At 41.8% G+C, this 21,912-nt stretch overlaps 1 protein-coding gene across 4 annotated transcripts in view; it reads right to left on the reverse strand.

Annotated features, from left to right (window-relative positions):
- The window catches only part of LOC129818376 (serine/threonine-protein kinase ULK1-like), a 41,739-nt gene extending 21,674 nt beyond the window's left edge, over nucleotides 1–20,065 (reverse strand). For 3 of the 4 annotated variants that reach the window (XM_055874204.1, XM_055874206.1, XM_055874203.1), the window contains exons 1-8: nucleotides 19,322–20,065; nucleotides 18,447–18,539; nucleotides 18,295–18,336; nucleotides 10,155–10,187; nucleotides 5,728–5,764; nucleotides 4,418–4,591; nucleotides 3,227–3,300; nucleotides 1,334–1,435 (exon numbers count right to left, since the gene is read on the reverse strand). In XM_055874204.1, the coding sequence (XP_055730179.1) occupies nucleotides 1,334–1,435; nucleotides 3,227–3,300; nucleotides 4,418–4,591; nucleotides 5,728–5,764; nucleotides 10,155–10,187; nucleotides 18,295–18,336; nucleotides 18,447–18,539; nucleotides 19,322–19,411 (645 nt within the window). In that variant the 5' untranslated portion in view covers nucleotides 19,412–20,065. The remainder of the gene's footprint in view (nucleotides 1–1,333; nucleotides 1,436–3,226; nucleotides 3,301–4,417; nucleotides 4,592–5,727; nucleotides 5,765–10,154; nucleotides 10,188–18,294; nucleotides 18,337–18,446; nucleotides 18,540–19,321) is intronic. The other variant, XM_055874205.1, reaches the window with a different exon arrangement.
- Between the last annotated feature and the right edge of the window lie 1,847 nt (nucleotides 20,066–21,912).

Raw genomic sequence — 21,912 nt, forward strand, 5'->3', positions numbered from 1 at the left:
TAAAAGATTTAACAGAGAAACCACCAGGGTCTAAAAGATTTAACAGAGAAACCACCAGGGTCTTAAAGATTTAACAGAGAAACCACCAGGGTCTCAAAGATTTAACAGAGAAACCACCAGGGTCCTAAAGATTTAACAGAGAAACCACCAGGGTCTTAAAGATTTAACAGAGAAACCACCAGGGTCTTAAAGATTTAACAGAGAAACCACCAGGGTCTAAAATATTTAACAGAGAAGGCATCAGGGTCTTACAGATTTAACAGAGAAACCACCAGGGTCTTACAGATTTAACAGAGAAACCACCAGGGTCTTAAAGATTTAACAGAGAAACCATCAGGGTCTTAAAGATTTAACAGAGAAACCATCAGGGTCTTACAGATTTAACAGAGAAACCACCAGGGTCAAAAAGATTTAACAGAGAAACCATCAGGGTCTTACAGATTTAACAGAGAAACCACCAGGGTCTTAAAGATTTAACAGAGAAACCACCAGGGTCTTACAGATTTAACAGAGAAACCACCAGGGTCTAAAATATTTAACAGAGAAACCACCAGGGTCTTAAAGATTTAACAGAGAAACCACCAGGGTCTAAAATATTTAACAGAGAAACCACCAGGGTCTAAAATATTTAACAGAGAAGGCATCAAGGCAATGAGTTAATGTTTTCATATGTTTCTGTGCATGGGATTGGACACCGAGGTCGGCTACTTTGCGTGACTGTGTAGGATAGCCTAGGCTGTTGTAGGAACACCCAAAGGTATTTCCTTTCTATTATCCAGGACATTTAATAACAACAAGTTAGTAGCCTAGTGGGCTTCTAAATACATTATTTGGTGATTTTGAATGATGTAAATCATGATAATGATGATGGTAACAGATGGACTATGGTCCCTTTAATCATAAACTATTGTTACCTTGTGTCTCTGAAATTACAATGTTTCCATTTCTAATGCCATGTAACAGTCTTGAAAGGACCAAATGTCGTTGGCCTTTCACCAGATGTAATATTTTCATAAAACCAGAAGCCTATGCTACAAAGTATAACATTCTGACCATATGAATTAATTTATTTTAGGCCATAGCCTAAAGAACAGCTACATGATTGATTGAATGAAAAGCAGCAAATAGACAACATTGTTTCACATTCTTCAATAAAAGACTCAAACAGAAACAGGCAATATGCTACGGGGGGGGGTCTGTTTCTCTCTCTCCCTCTCTGAATGACCCGTTTCTGCATTGAGTGGATTCATTTTAAACATTTAAACACCCTCTCTTTGAGTTGGGTATATCTGCGTATGATTGAGTCTTATATCGTTAGGACTATGGTGCTCACCTGAAACGGGGCTTTCCCTGTCAGACACTGGAACAAAATGGTTCCTATGCTCCACAGGTCAGCCTTGGCATCATAGTTCTGAGACATGATGACTTCAGGTGCCTGGTGGATACAGAAAAACATTTCAGAGTTGCACACATGACACATATCAAACATTGTACCTAATGGCAGATAAAACATAAAAATAAATAAAAATGCTGTATTTAACCTTTATTTAACTTCTTATGGCTGGGGGCGCTATTTTCACATTCAGATGAAAAGCGTGCCCAGAGTAAACTGCCTGCTACTCAGGCCCAGAAGCTAAGATATGCATATTATTAGTAGATTTGGATATAAAACACTCTGAAGTTTCTAAAACGGTTTGAATGATGTCTGTGAGTATAACAGAACACATATGGCAGGCAAAAACCAGAGAAAAAATCAAACCAGGAAGTGGGAAATCTGAGGTTTGTAGGTTTTCAAGTCTTTGCCTATCCAAGATAGGAAGTGCAATCGGACCAAATTTACACTAAGGCTTCCACTAGATGTCAACAGTCTTTAGAACCTTGTTTCAGGCTTCTACTGGGAAGGGGGAGCGAATAAGAGCTGTTTGACTAAGAGGTCTGGCAGAATGCCATGAGCTAAGTCATGCGCACGGCCGTGAGAGCGAGCTGCGTTCCTTTTCATTTCTAAAAGACAAAGAAAATGTCCGGTTGGAATATTATTGAAGATTTATGATAAAAACATCCTAAAGATTGATTCTATACATCGTTTGACATGTTTATACGAACTGTAATGGAACTTTTTGACTTTTCGTCTGGACTAAGTGCCTGGCATCGTGAATTTGGATTTGTGAACTAAACGCGCAAACAAAAAGGAGGTATTTGGACATTAATGATGGACTTTATCGAACAAAAAACATTTATTGTGGAACTGGGATTCCTGGGAGTGCATTCCGATGAAGATCATCAAAGGTAAGTGAATATTTATAGTGCTATTTCTGACTTTGTTGACTTCACAACATGGCATGTATCTGTATGCTTGTTTTGGTGCCTGAGCTCTGTACTCAGACTATTGCAAGGTGTGCTTTTTCCGTAAAGCTTTTTTGAAATCTGACATAGCGGTTGCATTAAGGAGAAGTATATCTTTAATTCCATGCATAACACTTGTATTTTTATCAACATTTATGATGAGTATTTCTATAATTTGATGTGGCTCTCTGCACTTTCACCGGATGTTAGTTTGAGACAATGCATTTCTGAACATAACACGCCAATGTAAACTGAGATTTTGGATATAAATATGAACTTTATCGAACAAAACATACATGTATTGTGTAACATGAAGTCCTATGAGTGCCATCTGATAAAGATCATCAAAGGTTAGTGAATAATTTTATTTCTATTTCTGCTTTTTGTGACTCTTTTTTTGTGTTTTTCTGTGACTAGGCGCTGACCTAACATAATCGCATGGTATGTTTTTGTCGTAAAGCCTTTTTGAAATCGGACACTGTGGTGGGATTAACAAGTTCATCTTTAAAATGATGTATAATACTTGTATGTATGAGGAATTTTAATTATGAGATTTCTGTTGTTTGAATTTGGCGCCCTGCACTTTCACTGGCTGTTGTCAAATCGATCCCGTTAACGGGATTTCAGCCGTAAGAAGTTAACTAGGCAAGTCAATTAAAAACAAATTCTTATTTACAATGACGGCCTACCCAGGCCAAACCCAGACGACGCTGGGCCAATTGTGCGCCGCCCTATGGGACTCCCAATCACGGCCGGATGTGGTACAGCCTGGATTTGAACAAGGTACTGTAGTAACACCTCCTGCAGTGCTTTAGACAGCTGAGCAACTCGGGAGTATGACCATAGGCAGTTTGAGGGTGTGTAAGGAACTAGAAGTGCTCACCATGTACATAGGGGACCCACACAGAGTAGCAGCCATCATGTTGTTCTGAAGGTACCGTGCAAAACCAAAGTCAGCTGGAGAGAGGAATAGGAGAGAGAGATAGGAGGAGGAAAAGATGATTCAGCAAAAACAGGTTGGTTGTTTAGCAACAAAACCGACGCGAGCGCAACTATGGTGTAAAAGACAGGGTTGGCTTAGATTGCTGATAACATATAAACTATACATCTTCTCCAAATGTTTATTGCAACAAATACATTTGCACAATGAGCACTTGTCTCTCAAAGACACTGTTATAGTTGTTGATTAGCTAGCGATTTTTTTGTAATATTAGCATTGACAAGAAATCAGTCAAAACACCTCTACTAAACTATATAAAATTGTTTTAAGGTCATACCAAGGATCATTTAGCAATTTGATTTTAAGTGTTGAGACCCCTTGAAGTATCAAAAAAAATAAATGTATATAATTTTTTAGGCCTTACTGCTATTAGCCCATACAAACGCATTGAATAACAGATTCACTACATGGAACAACAGATAGTGCCATTAATTTTTTTTCAACTGGTACCGGGGACCTTCATACAAGTCTTGTGAGACCTGTGGGCGTCCTAAAGCAACATGTACGTGTTTGTGAGAGTCTCATCTTACCATAGAGGGGTCATATTAGTGTGTAGGCCAAACCGTTCCGATGCTACAGACGATTTTGTGTGAAGAACAATTTTCGGGATGTCTCAGTCTGACAAACACTGCTCTAGCTCTGTCACCTTTCACTACAGATGCAGAACTGCAACATAGGCAGATGCCTGACTGATTTTTTATGGGAATTTGTTTAATGCTAATTAGATTTGTGGGGGCGCGTACATCAACCTTTGGGGGTTAAAAAGGCTAACATTCAAGATCAATGGGCACTGAGAAATATCCACACAAAAATAAATGAGCAAGTTTCAAAATAAGTATCAGGATTATAGCAGTCTGTTGTGAAGCATGTTTCAGTCTTCACAAAGGCAATCAATTCTGTCTGCAGGATACATGGGCTTGAGAGGGATTAATATGAGTAAGGTCTAACGTTGTATAAAATGATGCTCTTCCGTCTTCAGCCCTGCACTCATTCATTCTTCACAGCTATAAGATTGAACACGTCTCTATCATTTATATGATGCATTACTGAGCATGTGCACACACACTCCCTTACCTATCTTGATGCAGGTGTTGGTGGAGTGGGACTTGCGTCCTGCGGGGTAGGAGAGCAGAATGTTCTGTGGTTTGAGGTCTCTGTGAATGATCCCCTTGGCCTGCAGCACCCTCATGGCCCCGGCTATCTGCTGCAGGAACACTTGGATAGTGTCCTCACTCAGGGTGCCCTTGGCTAGGGGTGGAGGGGTGGGACAGGACAGACTGCCATTAAGGGAAAATAAAATACTTTTGATAGTCAAATAAGGTTGAGTATGTAAATTGTTATTTTTCAATACTGAACTTTCTTTTTGGTGCCATTTGACTGTCGTGTGGTTAGCCTTGCTTCACAGACCATAACAAGCATGTTCATTTCACTTCCAAATGTAACGGCAAAAACAGGCGCAGACGAGGCATCGTCTCTCATTCCACCTTCCTCTGGCTCTCACTGTTCATCACCGCACTGACCTCTCTCTCCAATCACTTCCCTGGCCCAGAGATGGTGTCAGAATCCCTCCCTCCCCCTCAGTCGTCTGTGGAAGTCAGACAGCGTGCCCCCCTTGCATCCTAACAGAAACACCAGACCTGTTCCTGTTCCCCAGCAGCCTATCAAAACACAGCTTCCCTGTAGCCTGGGACTGGAGTCTAAATAAACAAGCAACCTAGGGAGGGCTTAAACTTCCTGTGCTAAATTCAGAGGCCTGGTTGTTTCAGCCCACACCCTCATTACATCATCCCAGCTTTCATTTTCACTTTGCCAACATACTCTAATACTCTGCCTTGATGCTCTAGGTGACTTTCAATATACCCAGCTTTTTCCACACACACAAGCTGGCTCCAGTCACTGTGTGCTCTGAAACCTTCCCCCATTTCATTGTGTGTTCTGAAACCTTCCCCCATTTCATTGTGTGCTCTGAAACCTTCCCCCATTTCATTGTGTGCTCTGAAACCTTCCCCCATTTCATTGTGTGCTCTGAAACCTTCCCCCATTTCATTGTGTGCTCTGAAACCGTCCCCCATTTCATTGTGTGCTCTGAAACCTTCCCCCATTTCATTGTGTGCTCTGAAACCTTCCCCCATTTCATTGTGTGCTCTGAAACCTTCCCCCATTTCATTGTGTGCTCTGAAACCTTCCCCCATTTCATTGTGTGCTCTGAAACCTTCCCCCATTTCAATGTGTGCTCTGAAACCTTCCCCCATTTCAATGTGTGCTCTGAAACCTTCCCCCACTGAATTTACCACAATATGTGCTACAGAGGCGCAACTGAAGGAAAGCAAGTAATTCTAATGAGAGCTTCTTTGGGCTTTTGACAGATGAAATAGTCCACTTACAGTGGAGATAGTCCGCTAGGTCCCCACCATTGCAGTACTAGAGAAAGATAGAAAGATGAAAGGGAATGACATTTGGAGACATACAATCAGCAGAGAGCAACACACACAGAGATTGAATTGCTGAAGAAACATTAAGGCTTTAAATGTCTGACATTTCGCGCAATCAAATATATATTTTTAGCAAATGTACAAAGTTTTAGTCAGGGACAGCCCTAAATGGGGATAGATACATAATACTCCTCACTAAGGAGGTGTGTGTGAGTGTGAGAGAGAGGGGTGGCGGCTAACTGAATGACACTGATGGTGCAGCATTAATATGAATGAAGCCTGGTCAATGGGTGGGGTAAGTTTGGACCACAGGTGGTCTTTTGACTCCTTTGTGTATCCCTGAAAAGGTTTTGTCTTGTGTCACTTCACTCTGTAAGACATACAAGTTCCCGTTTAACAAGAAAGCTAGAAAAACAATCAAGTTGAGTTCAGCAGGAATTGGGTCTTTTATTTTGTTAAACTACTGAGGTGTTTAGTCACAACCCTCAGATGGAGGGCGGTTAAGTTGACATGACCCAATGGAACCCATGAAACCTACTATCCTACAGCGGCAAGAAAAAGTATATGTGAACCATTTGGAATTACCTGGATTTCTGCATAAATTGGTCATAAAAATTAAATTTCATCTAAGTCACAACCATAGACAAACACAGTGTGCTTATACTAATAACACACAAATTATTGTATTTTTCTTGACTATATTGAATACATAATTTAACCTCTACTGCCTCAGAAACCCGGATCCGGGAGCACCCCCCACCCCCCACACACTGTTTAGCATAGCTAGCATAGCTTCACAAGTAGATAGTAGCATCTAAATATCATTAAATCACAAGTCCAAGACACCAGATGAAAGATACAGATCTTGTGAATAAAGCCACCATTTCAGATTTTTAAAATGTTTTACAGGGAAGACACAATATGTAAAGATGTAAATCTATTAGCTAAAAACACATTAGCATAATCCACCATCTTTTATTTGTCCACCAACACCAGTAGCTATCACCAATTCGGCTAAACTAAGATATTTATAGCCCCTAACCAAGAAAAAAACTCATCAGATGACAGTCTGATAACATATTTATGGTATGGGATAGGTTTTGTTAGAAAAATGTGCATATTTCAGGTAGCTGCCATAGGTTACAATTGCACCCACCATCACAAATGGACTAGAATAATTACAATGAGCAACGTGTTTACCTAACTACTAATCATCAAACATTTCGTAAAAATACACAGCATACACTAATCGAAAGACACAGATCCTGTGAATACAGACAATATTTCAGATTTTCTAAGTGTCTTACAGCGAAAACACAATAAATCGTTATATTAGCATAGCACATAGCACATAGCAGCCCAGCATTGATTCTAGCCAAAGTGAGCGATAAAAGTCAACATCGCCAAAAGATATTAATTTTTTCACTAACCTTCTCAGAATTCTTCCGATGACACTCCTGTAACATCATTTTACAATATACATATACAGTTTGTTCGAAAAGGTGCATATTTAGCCATACAAAACCGTGGTTACACAATGAAAATAGTAGCAAAACAAGCCTGAAAATGTCGGTCGCCATCTTTCAGAGTGATCTAGTTTAATTAATAGCTAATCATATACTTGACTAAAAAATACAGGGTTTACAGGAATCGAAAGACAAATTAGTTCTTAATGCAACCGCTGATTTACATTTTTAAAATTATCCTTACTTTTCAATACAGGGTTCGCCAAGTGAAGCTATACCAAACAAAATGGCGAAATATGCGTTTAAAATATTTCGACAGAAACACGATTTATCATATTAAATATTGCTTACTTTGAGCTGTTCTTCCATCAGATTCTTGGGCAATGTATCCTTTCTATGTTATAAACGTCTTTTGGTCGATAGATGTCCTCTGTCCTTCGAAATGTCCACCACCAACGACCGACACCCCAAAACGTGTCCAAAGTTTCAGAGTGCACAACAAATAAATTCCTCAAAATCGCACTAAACGGATATAAATTGCTATAAAACGGTTCAAATTAACTACATTATGATGTTTTTAACACCTAAAACGAGTAAAAACATGACCGGAGAAATATTGCTGGTTAGAAAACGATTTGGAACGAGGCAGGTCCGATGCCCTTCACTCTTCAGGCGCACGACGAGAAAGGGCGGTCTCTATACATTTTGGTCTTTTATAATGGCTGTGAATATCCCATCGATTCCATTGAAAGCGTGATGACGTACAGACACCCAGAGGAAGACGTAGGCAGTGTCGGTTTCTTCACAGCATTCACTGTCGCCTTAAAAACAGACCCCAGATCAGAGGTAAAAAATTTTGAAATCTGAACCCTGTCATGAAAAGTGCTGTAGAAATTGTTCTGTACCACTCAGAGACAAAATTTCAACTTCTATAGAAACTAGAAGGTGTTTTCTATCCAATAATAACAATAATATGCATATTGTACGATCAAGAATTTAGCACGAGGCAGTTTAATTTGGAGACACAAATATGCTAATGCGGAACAGCACCCCCTATAGTTCCAAGAAGTTAAACATTCACAGTATAGGTTGTAAAAAGTATGTGAACCCCTAGGCTAATAACATCTCCAAAAGCTAATTGGAGTCAGGAGTCAGCTAACTTTGAGTCCAATCAATGAGACGAGATTGGAGATGTTGGTTAGAGCTGCCCTGCCCTACAAAAAACCCTCACAAAATTTGAGTTTGCTATTCTCAAGAAGCATTGCATGACGTGAACCATGCCTCGAACAAAAGAGATTAAGATTAAGAATGGTTGACTTGAATAAAGCTGGAAAGGGTTATAAAAGTATCTAAAAGCCTTGAAGTTCATCAGTCCACGGTAAAACGAACTGCCTATAAATGGAGAAATTTCAGCACTGTTGCTACTCTCCCTAGGAGTGGCCGTCCTGCAAGGATGACTGCAAGAGCACAGCGCAGAATGCTCAATGAGGTTAAGAAGAATCAGCTAAAGTGTCAGCTAAAGACTTGCAGAAATCTCTGGAACATGCTGACATCCCTGTTGACGAGTCTACGACACGTAAAACACTAAACAAGAATGGTGTTCATGAGAGGACACCACGGATGAAGCCCCTGCTGTCCCAAAAACAAAACAACGCTGCACGTCTGAAGTTAGCAAAATAACTCGATGTTCCACAGCGCTACTGGCTAAATATTCTTGGACAGATTACACTAAAGTTGAGTTGTTTGGAAGGAACACACAACACTATGTGTGGAGGAAAAAAAGGCACAGCACAACAACCTCATCCCAACTGTAAAATATGGTGGAGGGAGCATCATAGGTTGGGTCTGCTTTGCTGCCTCAGGGCCTGGACAGCTGCTATCATCAACAGAAAAATGAATTCCCAAGTTTATCAATACATTTTGCAGGGGAATGTAAGGCTATCTGTCTGCCAATTGAAGCTCAACAGAAGTTGGGTGATGCAACAGGACAACGACCCAAAACACAGAAGTAAATCAACAACAGAATAGCTTCAACAGAAGAAAATACACCTTCACATCCTGACCTCATCCCGATTTGAGATGCTGTGGCATGACCTCCAGAGAGCGGTTCACACCAGATACCCCACAAATATTGCTGAATTTAAACAGTTTTGTAAAGAGGAATGGTCCAAAATTCCTCCTGACCATTGTCCAGGTCTGATCCACAACTACAGACAACGTTTGATTGAGGTTATTGCTGCCAAAAGGAGGGTCAACCAGTTATTAAATCCAAGGGTTCACATACTTTTCCCACCCTGCACTGTGAATGTTTACACGGTGTGTTCAATAAAGACATGAAAACGTATAATTGTTTGTGTAGTATTAGTTTAAGCAGACTGTTTGTCTATTGTTGTGACTTAGATGAAGATCAGATCAAATTTTATGACCAATTTATGCAGAAATCCAGGTAATTCTAAAGGGTTCACATAATTTGTCTTACCACTGTAAATAGGTTTGTAAAATTCGGGGACCTTTCAATAAATTCCCCCTTTTTCCCCAGAAATCCATGTTGGAGGATTCCTGTTTTCCTGCATATACCAACCCTCCTGATTCTCTGGATTCCTCCAACTGGGATTTTGGGAAACCAGGGAATTATAGAAAGTTCCCCGAATTGTTCAACCCTAAGCCTAACTGAACACAATAGCAGTCCTGAGGTCTGATTGTAATTTGATTAGGCACAACCGAGGATCTGTAGCTTATTTTTTTTTTCTTTATACAGAAGTTAATTCTCTCCCCAATGCTCATGTTTCCTGCGAGCCGAAGGACTTAGCTAATTACAGTCTCCGTGAGGGTCGAGTTAGAGCAGCAGTGCTTGTGTCGAACCTCAGACCAAAACAAGGGACAAAGACAAACATGACAACACCAGAAGCTTACCTCCATGACCAGGTACACAGAACTGGCCGTTTCCTAGAGAGAGACAAACACACACAAGTCAGGATGGGTGCAGAGGACAAAAAGGAAAGTGCTATACATCCAGGTATCGGAGGTTTTTGCATGTCAACACTTTGACCACTTGGAACAATAGGATCTGCGACAATGTGTTATGGAGCAGGAGTTGATGAAGGCACATACCTACTTGTGCTCGGTGACTTAAGTAAAAAGTCATTGCTTCACTGGACTAGGTAGGGTAAATTAAGAAGGATGACTTCTGAAAATGGACATTTGTAGAGAAGAATGTGTAATCAAAATATGCATGTTAGTCAAATTTAAGTCTACCTCACTGGAACTTATGTTACATCTTCTTTGACATAATCCACTACAATGACTACTGGCTTTTCAAGTTGTTTGAGCTCAAACCAACGATAGAGGTAACGGCACATCACTACGCTAAGTCCCTGGGCTCCGTGCTGAGTTAACAGTATGGGCCGTGTTTGCCTGGGGGTCACAGAGGTTAATGCAGACCAGGAGTGGGCAAGAGTTCAGAGGGTCCCCCTGTTGTGACAGATAAAGTGTGAACCATGCTAAAGCGATTATCTGAGTCATCGCGCTCATTCAGCTAAAGGTGGACAGGATCAACATCTAGCTAGCTAACCTCTACAGGGTTCTCCAGTACTGCTGCCTTCAGCACAAGTAGCACACCAATAGAACTGAGCTCATCATAGAACATATTGGGAGCAAGGCTTAACCTGACTAACTAAAATTCAGAAGTACCATGAATGTGCCACAGAGCCATATGAATATGGGGGCTGCCTGCATGACACACAAACAGGAAAGGTCAATTTAGAAACTGATAGGCTAGTCTTCCCCCATAGCAACAGTTGGCATGTCAAGAGTGTAATGGATTATAAAGCACTGTAATAAAAAAATTACTGTATGCAGTGTCTGAGCGTTCATTTCAGAGAGGCATCTGCATTAAAGCTAATTGGGTTTTTGTGGGGGGACAGCTTGACTTGGCTGACAAAGGCAATATTGGACCACCAGGGAGGTTCACTGTTAAAGAGATGGTACAAGTCTGTTGTCTGAAACCAAAACAAATTATCTTCCAAAGCACAAACAAACAATTAGAGTCGTACGCCATATTACGCCCACCTCAGTAGCTTGTAGGGCTGTGACAATACCAGTATCAGAATATATTAAAACAAGAAGCAGACCAAACTCTGTGGTCCTTTAAAAACCTGCTATATGTCAAATATTGTGTGCTATATAGCTTGGAAAATATATAAATGTGACCCTGGATGACAACATAATGTTTGTTTCCAACATTAGGGCTGTTTTCCTAAAGAAGTTAAATCAGCCTGTTTTGTTTCCTTGCCACGATACCAATGAGTATCGCGAGATACTGTTATCGTCCCGGCCCTAGTAGCTTGGCTGCTTTTTGACACTGAAAACAGATGGGCATTACTGAGCCCTGGCAACCCTTTTTTCTCTCTACGTTTTACCAACAGCTTGTCAGCAATGGCACAGGCCTTATGAAAACAAGACAGTGCAGCACACTTCAAAAAGCCCTTCACATAGAAACAGATGACCCTGCTCTTCTCCATGCCTAGGTCTCTTTCGACAGCCAATCAGAGCTAGAGTACTGGCTGATCTCAGAGTTAACTACTGCTGAGTCATAGCTTCTAAAGTTGTTTTTTTGGCCAGATAGCAGCCAGCCATCTGGTTTCCATTGTACTTTGCCATGCATGCAGGGACAGACATACAGTATGTCTGCCCAAGGTGGTTTTGGCTTACTGACCTGCTAACATATCCTGTTTATGACAACCAGCATACAATAGAAAATGATGCATACAGTGCTCCTCCCCAATGCTACGTGCCTAGAGGAGTGTAGGCCAACATGCCAGCCAGATGTTCTACCAACACAGGAGCTTAACACAGGGCATGGCTTTTCTTCTCCATACACCACGCCACTCACATGTAGCAATGAGCCAAGGAGTCCAGTGAACTGCAGCACATATCACGCAGGGATGCACAGAACTGTGTACCTCACAGGTCAAACATACATGTATGTTTGCCCAGAGGGCTACAGCAGCCTAGCCTCGAAAATTACCAGACTGTAGTGAAACAGAATGTAAGCTTCCGAGACTTCCGGATGGTTTTACGAGGTTAACTGCAGCAAAGGTAAATACAAAACCTATCTATGTGATGTGAGTCAATTTTGAATCTTATAGAAATACTGTAGCATGAAATACAGTAAGACTTTGAAGCTGGTGGAATTGGATAAGACAAGGCAAGCCTAATGATCTAGATCAGGGATGTGCAACTTTGATGGGGGCGGGGGCCACAAAAATCCTGAACTCATCACAAGGGGCCGCAGTTGCTCGCGGGTCTGCGTACCCGCATCCTGTCATAGGTTGGAGAGAAATGTTTGTAGTTTTTAATATGATATCTGAGTGAGGCTAACAAAATCAATGGGGGCCCCGACAATGAGGGGCCTCAACAATAACACATTTAGATTGCTGCCCGCTAAACTATTTTAGCAATCCCAAAAATGTTAGCTGACATGGGCTAATTGACTGACATAAGAGTAAAACTGCTGATACACAACCAAATTTCGAAATTGCAACTTGTGTTCTCGTCACTTCCTGTTGAACGCAGATCTAGGGAGAGCTCGGTTTGTTGTTTTGGAAAAGTTTGTAGTATAGGAACGATTTGAAAGGCTATTGAAAAAGTTTGGATACTAAATCAAATCAAATTTTATTAGTAACATGCGCCAAAAACAGTGAAATGCTTACTTACAAGCACCTAACCAACAATGCAGTTTCAAAAACATGAATAAGTAATTAAAGAGCAGCAGTAAAATAACAATAGCGAGACTATATACAGGGGGTACCGGTACAGAGTCAATGTGCGGGGGCACCAGTTAGTCGAGGTAATTGAGGTAATATATACATGTAGGTTTGATTAGATGTTCAGGAGTCGTATGGCTTGGGGGGTAGAAGCTGTTTAGAAGCCTCTTGGACCTAGACTTGGCGCTCCGGTACAGCTTGTCGTGCGGTAGCAGAGAGAAGTCTATGAATAGGGTGGCTGGAGTATTTGACCATTTTTAGGGACTTCCTCTGACACCACCTGGTATAGAGGTCCTGGATGGAAGCTTGGCCCAAGTGATGTACTGGGCCATACGCACTACCATCTGTAGTGCCTTGCGGTCGGAGGCCGAGGAGTTGACATACCAGGCAGTGATGCTCTCAATGGTGCAGCTGTAGAACTTCGAGGATCTGAGGACCCATGCCTAATCTTTTCAGCCTCCTGAGGGGGAATAGGTTTTGTTGTGCCCTCTTCATGACTGTCTTGGTGTGCTTGGACCATGTTAGTTTGTTGGTGATGTGGACACCAAGGAATGTGAAGCTCTCAACCTGCTCCACTACAGCCCCGTCAATGAGAATGGGGGCATGCTCGGTCCTCCTTTTCCTGTAGTCCACAATCATCTCCGTTGTCTTGATCACGTTGAGGGAGAGGTTGTTGTCCTGGCACCACATGGCCAGGTCTCTGACCTCCTCCCTATAGGCTGTTTCATCGTTGTCTGTGATTAGGCCTACCATTGTTGTGTCATCGGAAAACTTAATGATGGTGTTGGAGTCGTGCCTGCCCGTGCAGTCATGAGTGAACAGGGAGTACAGGAGGGGACTAAGCACACACCCCTGAGGGGCCCCCGTGTTGAGGATCAGCGCGGCAGATATGTTGTTACCTACCCTCACCAACTGGGGCCGGCCCATCAGAAAGTCCAGGATCCAGATGCAGAGGGAGGTGTTTAGTCCCAGGGTCCTTAGCTTATTGATGAGATTTGAGGGCACTGTGGTGCTGAATGCTGAGCTGTAGTCAATGAACAGCATTGTCACATAGGTGTTCCTTTTGTCCAGGTGGGAAAGGGCAGTGTGGAGTGCAATAGAGATGGCATCATCTGTGGATCTGCAAATTGGAGTGGGTCTATGGTTTCTGGGATAGTGGTGTTAATGTGAGCCATGGCCAGCCTTTCAAAGCACTTAATGGCTACAGATGTGAGTGCTACGGTCAGTAGTCATTTAGACAGGTTACCTTAGTGTTCTTGGGCACAGGGACTATGGTGGTCTGCTTAAAACATGTATTACAGACTTGGACAGGAAGAGGTTAAAAAGGTCAGTGAAGACACTTGCCAGTTGGTCAGCGCATCCTCGCAGTACACGTCCTGGTAATCCGTCTGGCCCTGCGGCCTTGTGAAGTGTTGACCCATTTAAAAGGTCTTAATCACATCGGCTGCGGAGAGAGTGATCCTACAGTCTTCCGGAAAAGCTAGTGCTCTCATGATTGTTTCAGTGTTATTTGCCTCAAAGCGAGCATAGAAGTAGTTTAGCTCATCTGGTAGGCTTGTGTCACTGGGCAGCTCTCGGCTGGGCTTCCCTTTGTAGTCTGCAATGGTTTGCAAGCCCTGCCACATCCGACGAGCTTCTGAGCCGGTGTAGTATGATTAGATCTTAGTCCTGTACTGACGTTGTCTGTTTAATGGTTCATCGGAGGGCATAGTGGGATTTCTTATAAGCTTCCGGGTTAGAATCCCGCTCCTTGAAAGCGGCAGCTCTAGCGTTTAACTCAGTGCCGATGTTGCCTGTAATCCATGGCATGTACGTGCGGTCACTGTGGGGACAACGTCATCGATGCACTTATTGATGAAGCCAATGCCTGATGTGGTGTACTCCTCAATGCCATCGGATGAATCCTGGAACATATTCCAGTCTGTGCAAGCAAAACAGTCCTGTTGCTTAGCATCTGCTTCATCTGACCACTTTTTTATTGATCGAGTCACTGGTGATTCCTGCTTTAATATTCGCTTGTAAGCAGGAATTAGGAGGATAGAATTATGGTCAGATTGCCAAATGGAGGGTGAGGTAGAGCTTTGTACTCGTCTCAGTTTGTGGAGAAAAGGCGGTCCAGAGTTTTCCCCCCTCTGGTTGCACATTAGTTTCCCTGCATTAAAGTCCCTGACCACTAGGAGCACAGCCTCTGGATGAGTGGTTTCCTGTTTGCTTATGGCAAACTACAGCTCATTGAATGCGGTCTTAGTGCCAGCATCAGTCTGTGGTGGTATGTAGACAGCTACGAAAAATACAGATGAAAACTCTAGGTAGATAGTGTGGTCTACAGCTTATCATCAGATACTCTACCTCATGTGAGCAAAACCGCGACACTTCCTTAGATATCTAGCACCAGCTGTTGTTTACATATATACATAGTTTGCCCCCCTTGCCTTACCAGACGTCGCGGTTCTATCCTGCCGATACAGTGTATAACCAGCCAGCTATATGTTGATATTGTTGTCGTTCATCCACGACTCCGTGAAGCCTAAGAAATGTATTTTTAATGTCCCGTTGGTAGGTTAAACTTCCTTGTAGGTCGTCTATTTTATTTTCCAATGATTGCATGTTAACTAGCAGAACGGAAGGCAGTGAGGGTTTATTCGATCGCCTATGAATTCTCAGAAGGCAGCCTGACCTCTGTCCTCTTTTTCTCCATCTTCACGCAAATGACAGGGACTTGGGCATGTTCCCGGTTCCCTTCACGTCGGGCTCGTCGGACTTGTTAACTTCTTTAGGGTAGGAGGCAGCATTCGGAATTTTGGATGAAATGCATGCCATATTCAACTGCCTGCTTCTCGGGCCCAGAAGATATGATATGCATATAACTGGTAGATTTGGATAGACAACACTCTAAAGTTTCCAAAACTGTTGAAATAGTGTCTGTGAGTATAACAGAACTGATTTGGCAGGCGAAAACCTAGTTTTCGCCTGCCAAAAAGTAGTTTTCTTTTGGTTTTGTAGTTTTCTATTCAATACCATTACAGTATCCATTGACTTAGGACTAAAATTGCAGTTTCTACGCCTTCCACTAGATGTCAACAGTCTTTAGAAATTGTTTCAGGCTTGTATTCTGAAAAATTAGGAAGTAAGAGCAGTCTGAATGAGTGGACCCGAAAGTGTCACAGAGCTTTTTCATGCGCGCGACCGAGACAGTACCTTTCATATTGACAACGTTATTGTCCGGTTGAAATATTATCGATTATTTAGGCTATAAACAACCTGAGGATTTAATATAAACATCTTTTGAAATTTTTCTATGAACTTTAAGGATACAATTTGATTTTTTTGTCTTCCTGTTTTGACTGCGTTTGAGCCTGTGGATTACTGAAGAAAACGCGCAAACAAAACTGAGGTTTTTGGATAGAAAGAGATTTTATCGAACAAAAGGAGCATTTATTGAGTAAATGAATGTCTGCTGAGTGCAACCATTTGAAGATCATCAAAGGTAAGGGATTAATTTTATCTCTATTTCTGACTTGTGTAACTGTTCTACTTGGCTGGTTACTGTTTGTAATGATTTGTCTAGTGGGCTATGTTCTCAAATAATCGTAAGGTATGCTTTCGTCGTAAAGCATTTTTTAAATCTGACACCGTGGTTGGATTCACAAGAAGTTAATCTTTAAACCTATGTAAAATATGTTTTGTTTTCTGAATTTTTACAATGAGTATTTCTGTATTTGAATTTGGCGCCCAGCAGTTTCACTGGCTGTTGAAGAGGTGGGACGCTAACGTCTCACGTACCCAAGAGAGGTTAAAGGGAAAAAAAGCATCTGCCAGTTTGTGGTGAGGAATTGCTGTTCGGATGTAAATTTAGTGTGGGAGAGGTGTAAAAATTATTTTTAGCGATCAATAATGGCAACCCTCCTGGCATTGACAACTGAATGCTCGGCTAAGAAAAGCCAACTGACATTAACTCCTGAGGTGCTGACCTTTTGCACCTTCTACAACCACTGATTAGTATTTGACCCCGCTGGTCATCTATGAACGTTTGAACATCTTGAAGAACGATCTGGCCTAAAATGGCCATGTACTCTTATAATCTCTGCACGGCACAGTGAAAAGGGGACTGTCAACCCCTCAGAGCCTGGTTCATCACTAGGTTTCTTCCTAGCCACTGTGCTTCAACATCTGCATTACTTGCTGTTTGGGGTTTTAGCCTGGGTTTCTGTATAAGCACTTTGTGAAATCTGCTGATGTAAAAAGGACTTTATAAAGCAACGTAATTTAGGTAGCAGTGGTTTATACAATCCTTACCATCCCAGTTTTATGTGACTCCATAGGAAAACAAATAAAACGCATCATGTACCTGAGAACACAGTTTGCATGGCTGCCTAGGCTGCAGCTCAGAGGACAGGTGTAAACATGGCAGGCTGCTGTATTGGCTTAGCACTGTGACAACACAAACCTCTGACTACTGGAAAACGCCTGTATGAGATAATCTTCAATCATCGCCACTTAGAGCCATATGGTTTCATAGTGGGACCACAGAAAGATGGCTACCAAAACCCTTCGGTGGGATGTGACATTCCAGTTTCTGGAACCGTTTTCCACCTGACTGTGACCTTGTTATTGCTTGAGGCTGAAAGGATCGTCAAATGAACTAACGTGTCTTGAAATTAGCACAGATCAAGCTACACTGGGTCGGGCCAATTTGTGTTGTAAGATGTGGATATTTTGAAGCTGCTCCAGTATTCATGATTGTCAATGTCTTCATGTGTAGGAAGACCATGAATAACAAAAATGTAGATCATTGGCAAAACGTTTCTTAACCATGAATATCATTAGCTAAAAGTTAAAAAAAAATATATATATTGTAATGAAACAGGCAGGGAGCAGGCCTCGAACCCTCGACCTTCTAGCCCGAAGTCCAGTGCCCTATCGACTGTGCCCCAAAAGCATGCTCAAGTGGCAGAGTCGATATCCACGCTTATAAACCCAGGGTCCTTACAATATAAACAGCCTATGATAAGTATATAAGTATACATCCCAGAGCCCAGTATAGAAACATCCAACTTTGGTCACAATCAGTAAGTGATGTAACAAAGATTAAATGAACAGAAGTGGGTCAAAATGAGCATTTCATCCAAAACGCACAAATGCTCTACTTGGCTGATATGACAACTGGGACATGGAAGAAAAACATGAAACGCTTTAAACTTAGTGTAAACAGAAGTTCAAACTCCATAGTAGAAATCTTGCCCTGTCCACACATTTCTTAAAAATGTATTTGGCTTAATAATACATACCTGAAAGTCATGTAATGCAACAATGTTTTCATGTTTTAGTTCCTGGGGAAAATAAACAGGAAATGTTAGTTCTTTGCAAACAAAAACTCAATTTGAGTAAACATATGGAAATGATTGAATATACTACATCAAAATAAAACTGTTTGCCTTACCTTGAGAATTTTGATCTCTTTCCCTAAAAGGGTCTGAGACTTTGCCAAGTTCTTCTTGTTTATACATTTCACGGCCACCTCCCAGGCGTGTTTCTAAAAACAGACAAACAAGAATTATGAATTAGAATGCAGTTTGACTACAGTTTTCTGGGTGCCTGTAAGGCTTGTTTAATGAATGTTAATAGGTGAATTGCATGGAACATAAAATAGTGAAAGTGGTAAGGTAGCCTACTATATAGCGAAGGAATTAACAATGGACACAGGACTTAAATCCTTAGTTACCTACTAGCTATAAGAGGCATGGTGACAACATATAGAGGAATGTATAGCAGGCTTGGCTCCATTTTCCCATGGACCAGAATCCTCCCTCAGCATGAAGTGTGTTGCTGTTGGACAGACATGTCTCAGCATGCCTTTGTGGTCAATACTTAAATTTGGACTTCTGGAATAGCATTTTTTCCCCCTCTTTATCATTTCACATCTTCATCTCGATTTGAACACCCTCCCCACCCACTTCAACATAAAATTATAATTCTAGCCTAGATGTTAGACCATCACAAACCAAACTGTTAAAGAAAAATACTGTAATTTATGCTCATAATACTCTTGTAATAAATTATCATCATGAGACTCAAAAGATCACATTTCATCTGCAAATGGCTGTTGACATTTTTCATCATCAACCCAGACGATCACATCCTTCAGCTGCCAGGCCTCTCGATTTAAGGTCGTACTAAAACAACATAGAGTAAATTCTACAAACGTAGGAGTAACATGATGAACAATGCATTCGGGAAGACTTCATTTGAATAATAGCTAAATTGATACAATCTTAAATTAAAATACGTTAAAAAAATGCCACATCGTCCCCTCACCTCTCTATTCCTGCCTTTGAACACCACCGCAAATGCACCGTGTCCTATCAAATCCTTCCTGCTGAACTCGAATTTCCCCACGGTTTCCATCGCTCCAGAACCTCAGGGTTTTATTTTGAGGTCAAATGAAAAGCGTTGCAGGGTTGCAGATCTCTCTCGGATGTCCCTTTCTCCTCCGTGAAGTCGGCACAGCTGGAAAGTTCACCTCGTCTTTCGATTGCCATGGGCTGCCTTCCTGAGAAAGAACGATTTTCTTCTCTCATGTTTAGCTAACGAATGGAAAGGAGTCGGCCTCCTTTCAACAATATACGAGTCCCATGTTTTTTTGTTATGGTAGTTAGCTAGCTAGCACAACTGACGCAGTGTTTACAAAGAGACAATAACTCCAATGTAGACTGGCTATGTAGCTGCTAGCTTAAATATCCACCTTAAAAACAGAAGCCTCGGTTTTGTTTGTATACGGAGGAAATCGTTGGCTCCATTGCAACCCGTTCAATAATGTGTTGTAATTTGTTCCAACGCAAGTTCACGATAATTAGGCAAGCGGCATCTCGTAATATTTTCAATGGGCTTGAGTAATAGTTATTTTTTCTTTGCAGAGCAATCCTCGTATCGATGGTGGTCTCAACAAAGCCTTCAGTTACTCTCCAAGCCCCAAAATGTTGCGCAGGCGCACGAACTTAAAGCTTTATTTTAAAGAGAGGTGTCACATCGGTGTTCTGTTGTTGCGTACTCTACTGCATGTAACCACGTAGAGACTACACTATAGAGTACAACAGTATGAGCCATATCACCCATTAAACCTAGCGGTCAAACAGGTAAATGGTTCCAATCGTTTTTCCACCATACATTTTTCTCATTAGGGATTATAGAAAAAAAGGGCTGTGTTTTGTGTAGGCTTTTCCCGGGGTGACGTTTTGATACATGTAAATCTCTCTAGGACAAGGTGACTTTTATCAATATATTTACCTCCGAAAAATGAAACGCTAATTAGCTGCTAATGTGGCTATCAAATAAATTATATATATATAGATCTAGATGCACTATTGTAAAGTGGCTGTTCCACTGGATGTCATAAGGTGAATGCACCAATTTGTAAGTCGCTCTGGATAAGAGCGTCTGCTAAATGACTTAAATGTAAATGTGATATTGGTCACATATTTAGCAGATGTTATTGTGGTTGAAGCAAAATGCTTGTGTTCCTAGCTCCAACAGTACAGTAATATCTAACAATTCACAACAATACAAACAAATCTAAAAGTCAAATAATGGAATTAAGAAATATATAAATATTAGAATGAGCAATGTCGAAGTGTCATTGACTAAAATACAGTAGAATAGAATACAGTATATACATATGAAATGAGTAAAGCAGTATGTAAACATTATTACCTCCTGTACAGCACTTTGAGATATCAGCTGATGTACGAAGGGCTATATAAATACATTTGATTTGATTTATTAAAGTGACTAATTTATTAGTGTTCCATTATTGAAGTGACCAGTGATTCCATGTATATAGGGCAGCAGCCTCTAGGGTGCAGGGTTGAGTAACCCTGTTTTTCAGTATTTATTTCCCACATTTGATGCACCTGTACTGTCCTCGCCTTCTGGATGATAGCGGGGTGAACAGGCCGTCGCTCGGGTGGTTGATGTCTATGATCTTTTTGGCTTTCCTGTGACATCGGCTGCTATAGGTGTCCTGGAGGGCAGGCAGTGTGCCCCCGGTGATGCGTTGGGCAGACCGCACCACCCTCTGGAGAGCCCTGCGATTGCGGGCGGTGCAATTGCCGTTCCAGGCGGTGATGCAGCCCGACAGGATGCTCTCAATTGTGCATGTGTAAAAGTTTGTGAGGGTCTTAAGGGCCAAGCCAAATTTCTTGAGCCTGAGGTTGAAGAGGCACTGTTGCGCCACACTGTCTATGGGGGTGGATCATTGCAGATCGTCAGTGATGTGTATGCCGAGGAACTTGAAGCTTTCCACCTTCTCCACTGTGGTCCCGTCAATGTGGATAGGAGCGTGTTCCTGCTGCTTTTTCCTGAAGTCCAGCATCAACTCCTTCGTTTTGTTGACGTTGAATGAGAGGTTATTTTCCTGGCAACACTCCGCCAGAGCCCTCACCTCGTCATTGTTGGTAATCAGGCCTACTATGGTTGTGTCGTATGCAAACTTGATGATTGAGTTGGAGGCATGTGTGGCCAAGCAGTCATGGGTAAACAGGGAGTACACACCCTTGTGGAGCCCCTGTGTTGAGGGTCTGTGAAGTGGAGGTGTTGTTCCCTACCTTCACCACCTGGGGGTGGCCCGTCAAGAAGTCCAGGACCCAGTTGCACAGGGCAGAGTTCAGACCCAGGGCCCCGAGCTTGATGATGAGCTTGGAGGGTACTATGGTGTTGAAGGCTGAGCTATAGTCAATGAACAGCATTCGTACATAGGTATTTCTCTTGTCCAGGTGGGATAGGGCAGTGTGCAGTGCAATGGTGATTGCATCGTCTGTGGATCTATTGGGGCGGTAAGCAAATTGGTGTCAGGTTAGGTAGAGGTGATATGATCCTTAATTAACTGGCCTCTCAAAGTACTTCATGATGAC

Source organism: Salvelinus fontinalis, chromosome 21, assembly GCF_029448725.1.
Source record: "Salvelinus fontinalis isolate EN_2023a chromosome 21, ASM2944872v1, whole genome shotgun sequence".
In the NCBI taxonomy this organism is placed as follows: domain Eukaryota; kingdom Metazoa; phylum Chordata; class Actinopteri; order Salmoniformes; family Salmonidae; genus Salvelinus; species Salvelinus fontinalis.